This window comes from Chiloscyllium punctatum, chromosome 17, assembly GCF_047496795.1.
Source record: "Chiloscyllium punctatum isolate Juve2018m chromosome 17, sChiPun1.3, whole genome shotgun sequence".
Taxonomy (NCBI): domain Eukaryota; kingdom Metazoa; phylum Chordata; class Chondrichthyes; order Orectolobiformes; family Hemiscylliidae; genus Chiloscyllium; species Chiloscyllium punctatum.
Window position 1 is genome coordinate 89,193,895 of NC_092755.1, and position 15,047 is coordinate 89,208,941.

Genomic DNA, 15,047 nt, shown 5'->3' on the forward strand with positions numbered 1-15,047 from the left:
TTTTACAGTAATAATCGTATTTCTCCAGAAGGAGCAGTATGGTTATCAATGGGACTGAGAAACAATAACACACTAATTGTACTTAATGTAAGTATATTTCCAAACTGGTATATGCTACTCAAATGGCTCATTGAAATAGTTCGATCCAACCATTCATTTAATTATTAAATCCATAACTTCAAGAAATCTCTATCTAGAAATTGGATAAGGTGAAAAAGGTGGAGTACACAGACTTCTTGCTCAGTTAGGACTCACTCAGATGTTACATAAAATCACTGCTACTTGTGCGTTGCAATAATTCACATGCAAGTGTTTCTATGGGGCTGAGAGGATTAATATCAGGAGGCCAAAATGCTACTCAAAGGCAACCAATGCCTCTTAACAGGAGAGGTACAGTCTGCTTACAAAAGTATGCTGCAGTTTGGAAGGTGATGACAAAGAAGGGAGAGAATGGGCATCATGGTTCTTTCAAAATAAAAAGAGGGAGACAAAGGTAGGATTAAGTGAGAAAAAGCAAAGTAATTTTTTTGTGAAAGTGAGTTTTATTTGAATTTAACAATTTAAACGGAATCACTAAATTCATTTCAGTGCATTTAGCAGTCATAGCTATTTATCATGTCATTAAAAAGGATGCTTGAGATAGACATAAATGAGCTTTTTATGGCAAATTTTAAGTTCATATCTACTGCACCAGCACAGAAACTCCAAACCGTTGAAGACATTTGAACAGTGGGGCAAACAGCAAGATATCATTTTCATATCACATCTCTGTTCTCTCTTGGAATGCTGTGTGTAATATCCATAAAAATGAGGTTCATTTACAGTTATTGTGATGGTAAATTCTGGTCAAATATGTTTCAGTGGTGTTGGTTGAAAGCAAATATTAGCCAAGGCACTGGAAGACTTATCCTTCTCCTGTTCAAGTAATGCCATGGAATTTTTTATATCCATTTCCGCATGCACCATGGAATTCAGTTTACCTGGCTTACCTAAACCATATTATCTTTAATAGTTATGAACAACCTTCTAATGATAGACGAGTGCTGTATCAAAGAACAAGGTTAGTATATTGGCAGTCTCTAGTCTCTGCTCAGTTAGTTGATCTTGGCGGTCACACACATCTACAGCACTTAAGTTTAGGTACAAAAAAAGGTAGCCAGGGGTTCCCATTCCCAATTCCTATCCAGTATCCCTTTTTTTAATTCATCCTCAAGAATGTCTAGTAAAACTAGCATATATTGACCATCCCTATTTTGCCCAAAAATGTGGGGTGATTTATTTAGAAGCCCTGCATCTTGTGTGGTGGAAGCATTCCACAGTGCTCTTAGGTACGAAGTTGCAGAATATGGACCTAGCAACAATGAAGCAACTATGTCTGAGTAGAGAAAGTGCATGATTTGGAGATAATAGTGTTCCATATATCTGCTCATTCTGCTCTTCTAAGTAGTAGATGTTATGAGTTTGGAAGAAATATTTGTGAAATGCATCATGTTGGTAAGTGTAGAGTGTAACTATAGTACACCGTGGTTGAGGAAGTGAATGTCTGAGGTATTGGACAGGCTGTCAATCAAGTAAGCTGTTTTGTCCTCGGTGGTGTGAAGCTACCTGAGCATTGGCACAACTAGACTTATCTGGGCTAGTTTTTTAAAAAAAAAGTCCCATGGCCCTCCTGACTTGCGCCTTAAGTGACAAGTTTTGAATAGTGATGACAACAGTAATTCATACCAAATACCAAAAATTGATTTGTTCCAATGGCTACAGTGATTAAGTGGCTAATCCAGTTAAATTCTAGTCAATTGTGATCCTAGGAAGTTGATTCAAGACAAATTTGACACAGTAATACCATTTACTATTGTAAGTAGGTTGTTAATCTCTCCGATCCCATTGATTTCAGTTTTACTCTGGCTTGTTGGCACCACACTTGATTGAAAACTGCCTTGACATCAAGGGTGGTCACTCTCACCTTACCTCCTAGAATTGATTTTTTTTTTCCATATTTGAACATAGGCTTTTATGAGGTTCAGAACTGAATGGTACAGGCAGAATCCTAACAGAGTATTAGTGAATAGCGTATTTGCAACTGCTGCTTGCCAATGTAGTTGGTAACCTTTTCCATTACTTTGATCAAGAATGAACTGATAGAAATTTGTCCTTTTTGTGGGTGGATATACCTGGGCATTTTTTTTTTACTACCAAATCAATGTCAGTTGTAGTTTCATAAGAACAGATTGGCTCACGCTACAAGTAGATCTGGAGCACAAGTCTTTAGAACTGCATTTGGTACATTTCAGCAGCTATAATTTACCCATGTCCAGTGCACTCAGCCATTTCATGATTATCATATGGAGTGAATTGAATTGGTTGAAGGTTGGCATCTGACATGATGGAAACCTTGGACAAAGACTGAGTAAAATCATCCGCTTGGCATATTTAAAGTGAACACATGAGTGTTGGACGAAAACATGATGAATCTTGTATTTGATGTGAAATAACACACTAATTCATCATTTGTTAAAAAGAATTGCCACGGAGCAAAATAGGAATGGGCTGCAGGTGTTAACAGAGGAGAGAAGAGGAGGATAGGAGTGTACATTGAAAAGGTGATTTAATCATTCTAAATGTCACTTTTGAATAATTAAACTCATGTAAATTATGTTCGTAGATGGCCCGAAATCCAATGCAGAGTGCTGGCTGTTACGGGATATTGAAAGCTTTAAAAGAAAATCCGAAAAGTGCCATAGAATTTTTGGATTTCTCTGTAAGTATATTCTGCTCCTTTTAATAAATGGTACTTTGTAGTTCAACAGTGAGTACACTTCAAAGTACTTCATATCTTATAAAGCACTTTGAATCGCCTGATTGTCACGATAGTCACTATATAAATGTAAGGTTTTCTTTTTTTTTCCTTTCCCTCTCTCTCATCTAAAAATATAATTGACTCATTTCCAGTACTACTTCCTCAGTTCTGTAATAACATGCTCTTTTTTTTCCATGAAACTTTACTAACTGAAGAGGCATTTCCATTTTTGATTTGTACTGTTGAGCCACACCTGTCCTAAGGCTAATAGAGGTTCACCCATTACTGCGGTACAGTTACAGAAAACATTTTGAAGCTGTACGTACAGTCATAAAATGAAGAACTACTGTTTCCCTCATCCTTATGATGGCTCTTTGAAAGACATATCAAATTTGCCCCACTCATGTATTAAGCACAATCCACTTTAAGTATATCTCACTAATGCAAAATTTAGTTTAGTTCAGAAGAAATGCCTTCTGTCATAATAGCACCTCCACGTAAATGACAGAATTGGGATTGGATAGTCTCCTAGGTTAAAAACAAAGACTGCAGATGCTGGAAACCAGATTCTAGATTAGAGTGGTGCTGGAAAACAGCAGTTCAGGTAGCATCCAAGGAGCAGGAAAATCGACGTTTCAGGCAAAAGCCCTTCATCAGGAATAGAGCAGGAATTGGATGGTCTCTGCCATGTGAATTCCAGGAATTCCTAACAACTCTTCATAATTTGCACTATGGTAAAAAGATGGAGTTTGCTGAGATCCATTCAAAAGAGTAAAATATGATGAAGCTAAATAAATATGTGAGCAATAATGAAGTAGAAGAATGGGTTGAAAGGAGGTTTGATTGAAGTAGAGTGGGAGGAGACTCATTGGAGCATACAGAATGTCTAAGATCACCTAATAAAAATGATCACCTGAGGCAACATTTTAAGCAAGGAAATTCAAACCTGCCAATTGTTTCTGATGTTTTGTTAGTATACTTCTCTCATGACAGAACCTCTGACATAATCATCATTTTACTCTTCAGCCAGTTAATGTATTGTAAGTCTCCTCTAGTCAAGTATGCCAGGAAGCAATTCCACCTGTATATCATCTGATTGCCTATTTCTTTGGTGTCAATTCCTTATCTATACTAAATCTACACTTCTGGCTGCAAGTCTCAGAGATTCTGTGTACAAGAGAAAGAATCATCAGGTTAGTATTCACCAGCTCAATAGTGAAGACTGCAAATTCTTGCTGTTCAGCAGTGTTCTACACTGTGTCCTAGTTTGCCGTCTCTGGTGGAAGAAATTTTAGCTGACATTGTCATCCTTGAATAATAATCAATCATGTATTTTGTGGATTTCTTGTGTAACAAGCAGTAGCAAAGAGAATTCAATAATACTTGGAAACATTACAAAATCTAGAATGCAGAGTCCCAGTGTCTGCCGAAAGTTGAATTTGAATTTCGTATGACTATTCTGGCCCACCTTGCAGCATTTTCTGTACATTGCCAGGTAGCTTGCCCTTCAGAAGGATTCAATTTTAGGCTGCTTGCCTTGTAAGCAGTAGCATCTGGTAAGTCATAGGGAGGAAAGGAAATAACAGCTGGTGATAAGTGAGGTATGGATACAGGGAGTATCGGAAATCATAGTGACAATCAAAATTGCTGTGAAGTTGGGAAGACCATTTCTATCCAACCCGACTGTTCCACTCATTACTTTTTAATTCCTCCTTTTCAATCAACTAACTAAATCCCATCTGAGACAATTTATGGCCTCAGCTTTAAGAGTTTGTGATGGACAATTCCACATTGTAATTGCTCTATGTGTGAAGAGATCTTTTTTCTAACCACATTATAAAAATGTTGTGATTATTTTATATTCATCTTCTTTCCACCTTTCATATCCTGACGATATCCCAAATCTGGTACTTCAACTGAAGTACATAACAGTCAATATACACAAGATCCCAAAAACAGCAGCAAAATAAGTACTCAGATCTACTTTAGTGATTTTGGTAGAGGGGGAGGTCTTGGCCAGAACATAAGGAAGAACTAGCTTTAATAAGAACGTGTTTTACATCCTTCTGAGAGGACAGACAGGGACTAGCTTTAACACCTTAGTTGTAATGTAGTATCACCTATTGTACAACAATAAAGGTTTCAGACTAAGTTATGTAGGCTTGTGTCTGGAGTAGGACTTGAACATGGCATTATCTGACTAAAAGGGTAGAGGGAGAATATCGGTCTTGACTCTTTTGTAAAATCCTCTCTTCTAGGTCAGAAGACTGTAGATTCAAACCCCATTTGAGCACTTACTTTAGCACATAGAGTTAAAAGTTTATTTATTGCATCATCTTTTATTCATAATGATCAGAGCAGTGTGGCATTTTATGTCACATGCGCATAAGACAAAGAAAATTCTGAATGTTTTCAAACAATCAAAATATTCATTTAATTAGATGCAAATTAATCAAATTTATTTTTATTTGATAGTTGGTACAAATGAAGAAAGATTAGAATATTGAGCAATCAATCTGCTTAACTTTTTTTTTCAGTTACCAATTCCATATCTATAAGTATTACAAACCAAACCATCAAAATGGAGGTCAAATTCTTAATCAGTGATTAGAGTTCAAATGGATTGAATCAGGTTGGTTAGTCAGTAACTTTTGCTCCATGATGGCATCTTGAGGTGTCCCATACATAAAGATTTCAGATTTTAAAAGCCAGCTTCCAACAGTAGTTATGAGAGTTTGACATTCTTTAGTGGCATGAGCTATGAAGTCACTTAGAAACTTAAATCAGTGTTCTACCTTGTACTTTCTGTACTTCCATATCACTATACTTTTGAATGTTTTTAATTCTGTACAGGATATTAGAGTTAACAAGGATTTTGAGGACTTATTCAATGATGTAAAACAACATGTACCAAAGCTTGTAGTGAAACATGAGAAAAATACAGATCTGTTCAAAAAACCAAGATCGAAGGTAAAACAAGTTCTCATTAGTTTTATATCAGTCAAAGTAATAATTTCTGTAGTTTCATGCAATACTTACTGTTTTATGATATATGGGTTGTTGTTATCATGCGACAGTTGTGTTCCTCTGCAACTTTGCGCTGTAGAAGATTATACTATGGAAAATCACGCTATAGAAGATTGCTAATCGAAAATCGCTATAGCCATTCAGTAGAATGTTTGGATAATGCAAACTATGTCCACAATTCGTCAATCACATTATAGCCAATTCATGCTGAAACAACTCGCGTTAAAGGAAAGCAACCTGTATAATAAATTCTTCAGGTTGTATTACAGTGAAATATATTTGTCCATCTGCTGATGTTACTTGATTGTCATCTATTTCACAACCTAATGCTTTACAGCTATCTCTAAGAAACAATTTACCTAAGTATGGTCAGTCTCATGGCTTTTACCTTGCAGTATAATGACTTTAAGTTCTATCAAATGCAACAGTAATCTCAGTGCTGTGTTATCGATGTGTACTTTCATTTAAAACATAATGACTGTTTCTCCCCATGCTGCCATTGCACAGCAATTTCTCAGAGTGGATCATTAGTTCTGTTATATCACTTCCTTAGTTCCCTGTCTGTTGGTAATAAAATTCACAACAGACAGAAGTGGAAGTCAATGTCCCTCTGCTTAAAGGACAGTCTTAATATATTTTTACATGGGTAGTTTTTCAACACTTCTCTGTAGCCACAAAAATTGGCAAAATCACCAAAATAAATTGTGTACTTTGAAGATTTAACTATATATCCACAAAGTTCCAGTACAAACATATGGAAGCAATCTAATTATGAAACAAAGTTTAATAGGCATGACTACTTGAGGGCAAGCAGGTCACTTACTCTTGTCGGTAAAAACAATGACTGCAGATGCTGGAAGAGGTGTCCTCGAGTTGGCGTTTGGCTTCAGTGGTGTAGAGGTCAGTGCGCCAGACTACCACTGCGCCCCCTTCCACCACCAGGGATATATTTCCCTCCCCACCCCTTTCCGCCTTCCGCAAAGACCGTTCCCTCCGCGACTACCTGGTCAGGTCCACACCCCCCTACGACCCACCCTCCCATTCTGGCACTAACCCTGCCACCGCAGGAACTGTAAAATCTGTGCCCACACCTCCTCCCTCACCTCTATCCAAGGCCCTAAAGGAGCCTTCCACATCCATCAAAGTTTTACTTGCACATCCACTAATATCATTTATTGTATCCGTTGCTCCCAATGTGGTCTCCTCTACATTGGGGAGACTGGGCGCCTCCTAGCAGAGCGCTTTAGGGAACATCTCCGAGACACCCGCACCAATCAACCAAACCGCCCCGTGGCCCAACATTTCAACTCCCCCTCCCACTCTGCCGAGGACATGGAGGTCCTGGGCCTCCTTCACCGCCGCTCCCTCACCACCAGACGCCTGGAGGAAGAACGCCTCATCTTCCGCCTCGGAATACTTCAACCCCAGGGCATCAATGTGGACTTCAACGGCTTCCTCATTTCCCCTTCCCCCACCTCATCCTAGTTTCAAACTTCCAGCTCAGCACTGTCTCCTTGACTGGTCTGGACTTGTCCGACCTGCCTATCTCCTTTTCCACCTATCCACTCCACCCTCTCCTCCTTGACCTATCACCTTCATCTCCTCCCCCACTCACCCATTGTACTCTATGCTACTCTCTCCCCACCCCCACCTTCCTCTAGCTTATCTCTCCACGCTTCAGGCTCACTGCCTTTATTCCTGATGAAGGGCTTTTGCCCGAAACGTCGATTTCGCTGCTCGTTGGATGCTGCCTGAACTGCTGTGCTCTTCCAGCACCACTAATCCAGCACCTACTCTTGTCCCCTACAACGCTATTCTGTAATTTCGCCCCAAGGAGGTGCAGCAGACCTACTGGATTAATTCTGCTTTTTTTCACAACCTCTGGCTCTCTGTCTTTTTGTTTTGTTTTTTTTCCCCCCAGCACCCATGGTGTGTGTGCAGGTGTGAGACACAGTGAGAGACACAAGGTGCATGGATCTTTATTCAATTTCCACCACCAGGAAGAAAAGAAACACCAGAGTGGCCTGTGACAAGCAGTGCCCTCCACATCAAAGGGCAATGCTGTGTGATCAAACAGTGAAGGGGGAGGGCAGGGATTAAATCAAAATAGAGTTGGACGGGGAAATAATGCACTCCACTCCCTGCGGCGCCCACCTCTCCCTGAACAACTCCAGGGTGTTGGTGGACACTGCGTGCTCCTTCTCCAAGGACACCTGGGCTCTAACATAACCGCAGAAGAGGGGCAGGCAGTGGGCCCTAACAACCCCCTCCACGGCCCGCTGCCTGGACCTGTTGATGGCCAGTTTGGCCAGGCCCAGGAGCAGACCCACGAGGAGGTTTTCAGACCTGCCCTCCCTCCTCCATACCGGGTGCCTGCAGATCAGGAGCATGGGACTGAAGTGCAACCAAAAGCAGAGGAGGAGGTTTTTAAGAAAATCAAAAAGGGTGTGCAAACGCCCACATCCAATATACACGTGGTCCATGGACTCCACAGCGCCACAGAACAAGCAGTTGGGCTAGGAGTCCGTGAACCACCGCAATCTGTGGTTGCAGGGATCCGCTGCGTGCAGCACCCTCCACCCCAGATCCCCGAGAGAAAAGGGGAGGACTCCCGCATAGAGAGCCCTCCACTGGGGATCCCCACCGCCCAGTGGCAAATGGGCACACCAAGGTGTGTCTGGGCGGTGGATGAGGGAGAAGAGGTGGATTGTGTGCAGCAGCAGTTGATACACGGCCTGCCTTTTTACGTCCTTAAAAGGGACAAAACTAAAATTCCAGAGGCAACTCAGGTTGTGGGGCACAAGCTCCCGCGGGAAGTAAGGGACCTTGGGGCCAATGTGAAATTCTCTCCGGGCTGGGGTGAGCGTGGACCGGATCCCACCACACACCTGAGCGTGCTCCAACTGGTGCACTACGTCGGGTCCGAGCACCACCGTTTTAAGGCGTCGGATGGCGGTGGCCATGTACCGGACGTCTACCGCTGCCCTGCTCGCTATGTCCTGCGGCAGCATCCAGCTCAGGCCCCTGGCACCCAGCACGTCCCTGACCCTGGTCACCCTCGCCGCCATGGCCCTCCCCTCTGACAGCCACTCGAACCCGCGAGTACGGAGGTGCGGATTCCTGAGCAACGGCTCCCTGACGACAGCCGCTACTCCAGCCGGAGGGTAGGCGTGACGCGATTCGACCATGTTCCAGATAGTGATCAGGTCCTGGTAAAAGACAGGCAGCGTCTTGAGGGATACCTCCAAGCCGTCACGGTTGACGAACAGGAAATGCGTGTCATAGTTGAGGTTACGCACCTGGCGGAAAAAATACGTCGCCAGGGCGCACCACCTAGGAGGAGACTCGACGTAAAGGTATCGCTGCAAGGTCTGAAGGTGGAATGTCGCGACCTAGGTGCGGACGCACACCAGTGACTGACCACCCTCCTCAATAGGGAGACTCAGAACCTACGCAGCGCAGGTATCTTTTTGTCCCAGAAGAAGTCGACCAACGATCTCTGGCTGTCAGAGACAAAGCCAGGAGGAGGGACCAAAGTGACCAGCCGGTACCACAGCATGGCAGCCACCAGCTGGTTTATGATCAGCACTCGACTCCTGTAAGATAGCACTCTGAGCAGTCCTGTCCAGCTGTCTAGGCGAGCCGAGACTTTGGCCTCCAGCTCCTGCCAGTTAGCCGGCCAGGATTCCTCAGCCGGGGTGAGGTCAACCCCCAAGTAGAGGAGATGGGTGGTACTCCAGCTGAACTCCCCCGTAACTCCTCCGGCAGAGAGTCCACCCGCCACAGACCGACCAGTAGTCCGGAACATTTGGCCCAGTTGATCCTGGCGGAAGACGCTGCCGAGTGCACGGCCTGGCACTCGCACATCCTCCCCAGGTCAGCCGGGTTGGTGAAAGTGAGGAGCACGTCGTTGGCGTAGGCCGACGGGACCACCCCCGTGCCCATGTAATTCTCCTTTTTATATAGAGAGGTTGCTCAACATAATTGGTAGGCATCCTCTGTGCCTCAAATGTGTGCAGAACTTCCTTCCAGTTACTGAAGAAGACATTTCATTATGTTCTATCCATACCAGTACCTCCTACAATCCAAAAGAAATCACACTGCTATATTTTCTTCCTATGTGACCTAGACAGATTTGTAATCTTTATCCCTATTTTGCTGATTTTCAATTCATTTTGTTAAATTCAGTCACATAAAATATCTTCTCAGGTTTTTTACAGCCCATAAATCTTTCACAATCAAAATGGTTGTAACCATAAGATACTTTACATAAAATTCAAATTAATGCTTTATGAAGATGTTTAATGTAAATATTTATGAAATTGCAGTAATGCCTGCAGCTACCTCTTTGAAAAATCTGTTATAGTACTCCCATAAGTATCATTTTATCTTATCATAACTTTAGATTTATGGATACACAATATTCCAAATCATTGCTGAGTTAGAGATTGTCATAGAGCATGTAGCCTTGGTTTCAGAGGAGATAATCACTCAGGGCTCCTGCTCCTGGTTGCCTTCCAGTGACACTTTTTTTACTTTCCCTTCCCCACTATCACTCACTCCCACTGGAAGTAGAAAATTGTGAATAGTAGGTAAGGACAAGGACAGATTTGGTTGTAATTATTCTGTTCAAGTATATTCTCTGAGTTTACGGAGATAATCATAGAATCCCTACATTGTGGAAGCAAGCCATTTGACCCAACAAATGCACACCGACCCTCCAAAGAGTATCCCACCCAGACCCATTACCCTACTATTACTCTACATTTGCACCTAACCTGCACATCTTTGGATTGTGGGAGGAAACCAGAGCACCTGGAAGAAACCCACACCGACACTGAGAGAATGTGCAAACTCCACACAGTCGCCCAAGGCTGAAATCAAACCTGGGCCCCTGACACTGTGAGGCAGCAGTGCTAACCACTGAGACACCCCGTCACCCCTTGATATGTGAGTGACCAATGGGCTGTACTGCAGAGAAGAATGGAAAGGTAAACACTGACAGGAGAAAACAAAATCCAGAAAAGTAGCAGAAAAGAAATCTGAGGAGTTTTATTAAGCATATATCACTTTTCCATTGCTAGTGACTCTTGTAGTTCTTTAACATTTGTCGCAGGCCGATCCCCTTACTAAACTGAAAGAATTCATGAAGGTGCACCATCTACAGTTGGAACATTTCTTAGACAACTTCGATATAACTGAGAACCGATTTATTAATTTAAAGGAGTTCCGGACATCACTGGAGGTCAGTATTACACTGCATTCTTCATAATGAAATGCAGCAAAAGTTCCATAAGCAGCCCATCTTGAAAAACGCATATAAAAATACTCAAATAACTTGGATTCAGCTTGAAGTGTTTTTATCTTGTGAAATTCTTCCAGTTTAGTATTTGTCAAAATGAAATTACTTGTGGAAGGAAACTTTTTGCCTAACCTTTTTTTAATACGCTCAACATTTCCTTTAATGATACTGAGCACCTTACAGTTTCATTTTATCTGCCATGGTCTTGACATGCTTAAAAATAATGAAGCAGCTGTTTCAACTAATTTTGAAAGCAACATGAAATATTTGGTGGTACACTTGGTTAAACACTGTCATTGATATTAAGGGCATTCACTTGTGCGGCCCTCTAGAATTAATAAGAGCACAATAAATAGGAGCAAGAGAAGACCATTTAACATTCAACAAGGTCATGGGCTGATTTGCCCCAAGTCTCAACTTTTGTGCCTCTAACTCTTTAAAATTCAAGATCTGACTCCCTTCTCTTCAAATACTTTCAGCAATCTAGTCACCATAACACTCTGCTATAGAAAATTCTGGACATTCACTGCTCTCTTAAAAAAGAAATTTCTTTGCATCTGTTTTGAATGAGTATACCCTTATTCTAGAACTATCTCCCACTACTGGAAACATCTCAGCATCTGTCAAGCCACCTCAGAATTTTGTTTGTTTCAGTAAGATCACCCTCATTTTTCTAAACTAATGAATACAGGCCTAACATGATTAGTCATTCTTAGATTAGATTACTTAGTGTGGAAACAGGCCCTTCAGCCCAACAAGACCACATCGACTCTCCAAAGAGCAACCCACCCCAGACCCATTCCCCTAAATTTACCCCTTCACATAACACTACGGGCTATTTAGCATGGCCAATTCACCTAACCTGCACATTTTTGGACTGTGGGAGGAAACCGGAGGAAACCCCCGTAAACACAAGGAGACTGTGCAAACTCCACAAGACAGTTGCCTGAGACGGGAATTGAACTCTGGTCTCTGGCGCTGTGAGGCAGCAGTGCTTGCCACTGTGCTGCCCATAAAATTTCCATTGCCTTCTTTCAAAAAAGAGTAGAAAGGATTCCCAGTCTATACCCTCTGCAATCTCTTGATAACTCAACATTTTCATCCCAGCGATCGGCGCAATGAATCCCTTTTGAACTGCCTCCAGTGCCAGTGCATTGTTTTCTAAATACAGGGACCAAACCTGTCAACAGTATTCCAGGTGCAGCCTCACCCAACACCATATACAATAAGAAAAAGCTTCCCTATGTTTAAATTTCAACCTCTTAGCAATAAATGCCAAAATTCCATTTCCTGTCTTAATTATGTGCTGCATCTCATCTGCATGCTAACATTTTGTGTTTTCTGCACAAGAATAGCCAAATCCTTCTGTGCTGCGCATTTTTTGGTCTCTCTTTCTCACCATTCAAATAATGATGTGGAGGTGCTGGTGTTGAGCTGGAATGGACAAAATCAGAAGTCTCATGACACGAGGCGATAGTCCAACAAGTTTATTTTAAATCACACAAGCTTTCAGAGCACTGCTCCTTCATCAGATGAAGTGTGACAAAGGAGCAATACTCAAAAGCATGTGATTTCAAATAAATCTGTTGGACTATAACTTGGTATCGTGTGATGTTTAAATAATATTCTGCCTTTTGATTCTTACTACCAAAGTACATGATTGAACACTTTCCTACATTAAACTCCATCTGCTCTAAGAAGCAATCCCTGGTGCACCCTATAAATTAATTTCATGTTACCCAAGCCCATCTGACTTGTCCAGTCAATATGAAAATTCAGATTGTAATATTCTTACATGTTAGATAAAACAAGGGCTGCAGATGTTGGAAGCCAGAGTCTAGATTATAGTGGTGCTGGAAAAGCACAGCAGGTCAGGCAGCATCCAAGGAGCAGAAAAATCGAAGTTTCGGGCAAAAGTCCTTCATCAGGAAAAGAGGCAGGGTGCCTGCAGAGTGGAGAGATAAATGAGAGGGGGGTGGGGGTGGGGAGAAAGTAACGTAGAGTACGATAGTTGAATGGGGGTGGGGATGGAGCTGATAGGTCTGAGAGGAGGGTGGAGTGGATAGGTGGAAAGGGAGGATAGGCAGGTAGGACAGGTCATGAGGGCGGTGCTGAGCTGGAAGGTTGGAGCTGGGGTGAGGTGAGGGAAGGGGAAATGAGGCGACTCTGGTTCAGGACATGGTTGAAGAGTTTCAGGGCAGAGGAGATGACCTGGGGGGTTGCAGTGAGAGAGACTCACTGAAATTCTTGTAGACAGAGGAGGAAAACTAAGAGTCAGAGAGATGTACAGCATGGAAACAGACCCTTCAGTCCAACCCGTCCATGCCAACCAGATATCCCAACCCAATCTAGTTCCACCTGCCAGCACCCGGCCCATATCCCTCCAAACCCTTCCTATTCATATACCCATCCAAATGCCTCTTAAATGTTGCAATTGTACCAGCCTCCACCACATCCTCTGGCAGCTCATTCCATACACGTCCCACTCTGCGTGAAAAGGTTGCCCCTTAGGTCTCTTTTATATCTTTCCCCTCTCACCCTAAACCTATGCCCTCTAGTTCTGGACTCCCCAACCCCAGGGAAAATACTTTGCCGATTTTTCCTATCCATGCCCCTCATAATTTTGTAAACCTCTATAAGATCATCCCTCAGCCTCCGACACTCCAGGGAAAACAGCCCCAGCCTGTTCAGCCTCTCCCTGTAGCTCAGATCCTCCAACCCTGGCAACATCCTTATAAATCTTTTCTGAACCCTTTCAAGTTTGACAACATCTTTCCAATAGGAAAGAGACCAGAATTACACGCAATATTCCACCAGTGGCCGCAACATGACCTCCCAACTCCTGTACTCAATACTCTGATCAATAAAGGAAAGCATACCAAACGCCGCCTTCACTATCCTATCTACCTGCGACTCCACTTTCAAGGAGCTATGAACTGCACTCCAAGGTCTCTTTGTTCAGCAACACTCCTTAGGACTTTACTATTAAGTGTATAAGTCCTGCTAAGATTTGCTTTCCCAAAATGCAGCACCTCGCATTTATCTGAATTAACTCCATCTGCCACTTCTCAGTCCATTGGCCCATCTGGTCAAGATCCTGTTGTAATCTGAGGTAACCCTCTTCGCTGTCCACTACACCTCCAATTTTGGTGTCATCTGCAAACTTACTAACTGTACCTCCTTATGCTCGCATCCAAATCATTTATGTAAATGAGAAAAAGTAGAGGGCCCAGCACCGATCCTTGTGGCACTCCACTGGTCACAGGCCTCCAGTCTGTAAAACAACTCTCCACCACCATCCTCTATCTTCTACCTTTGAGCCAGTTATGTATCCAAATGGCTAGTTCTCCCTATATTCCATGAGATCTAACCTTGCTAATCAGTCTCCCATGGGGAACCTTGTCGAACGACTTACTGAAGTCCATATAGATCACAAGACAGGCATCCTTGCAAGACGATTCGCAGTAGGGTTAAAATCAACTAGGTAAAATCAAGGGCTGCAGATGCTGGAAACCAGAGTCTAGATACTCTTACATGCCTCTAGTCAGTTCTTTTGTCTTTATTTGTTGCAAAGTTGAAACATAGCTTTTTGATTTCTTTCACATCACTCTTTGCAGTAAAACAAAGATAATGTTTGCTTGTTTATAAAGTGACAACTCCTGTTCATTGCAGAATGCTAAAGTCCCTTTGAATGATGTTGAACAGGATAAGCTGATGATTCTGTTGGACAAAGATAAGGAAGGGGAGATTGATTTCAGGTAAAAGACTCAAAATATTTACAGAACAAAATTCTGTGTTCATTCAATACTGTATAAGAAACTGAGACCTGATTGACAGTGAGGTATAATAATAATAATTATAGCCTATTCCACAGTAATTTTGCTTGCAGGATGAAAATTAGTTTCTTTTATTATCTGATTA

General features: G+C 42.4%; 1 protein-coding gene across 3 annotated transcripts in view; it reads left to right on the forward strand.

Moving 5' to 3' along the window:
• The window catches only part of LOC140488091 (uncharacterized), a 69,563-nt gene that overhangs the window by 51,355 nt on the left and 3,161 nt on the right, over positions 1–15,047 (forward strand). For 2 of the 3 annotated variants that reach the window (XM_072587831.1, XM_072587830.1), the window contains exons 9-13: positions 9–87; positions 2,663–2,758; positions 5,651–5,767; positions 10,941–11,069; positions 14,799–14,884. In XM_072587831.1, coding sequence (XP_072443932.1) covers positions 9–87; positions 2,663–2,758; positions 5,651–5,767; positions 10,941–11,069; positions 14,799–14,884 — 507 coding nt within the window. The remainder of the gene's footprint in view (positions 1–8; positions 88–2,662; positions 2,759–5,650; positions 5,768–10,940; positions 11,070–14,798; positions 14,885–15,047) is intronic. The other variant, XM_072587832.1, reaches the window with a different exon arrangement.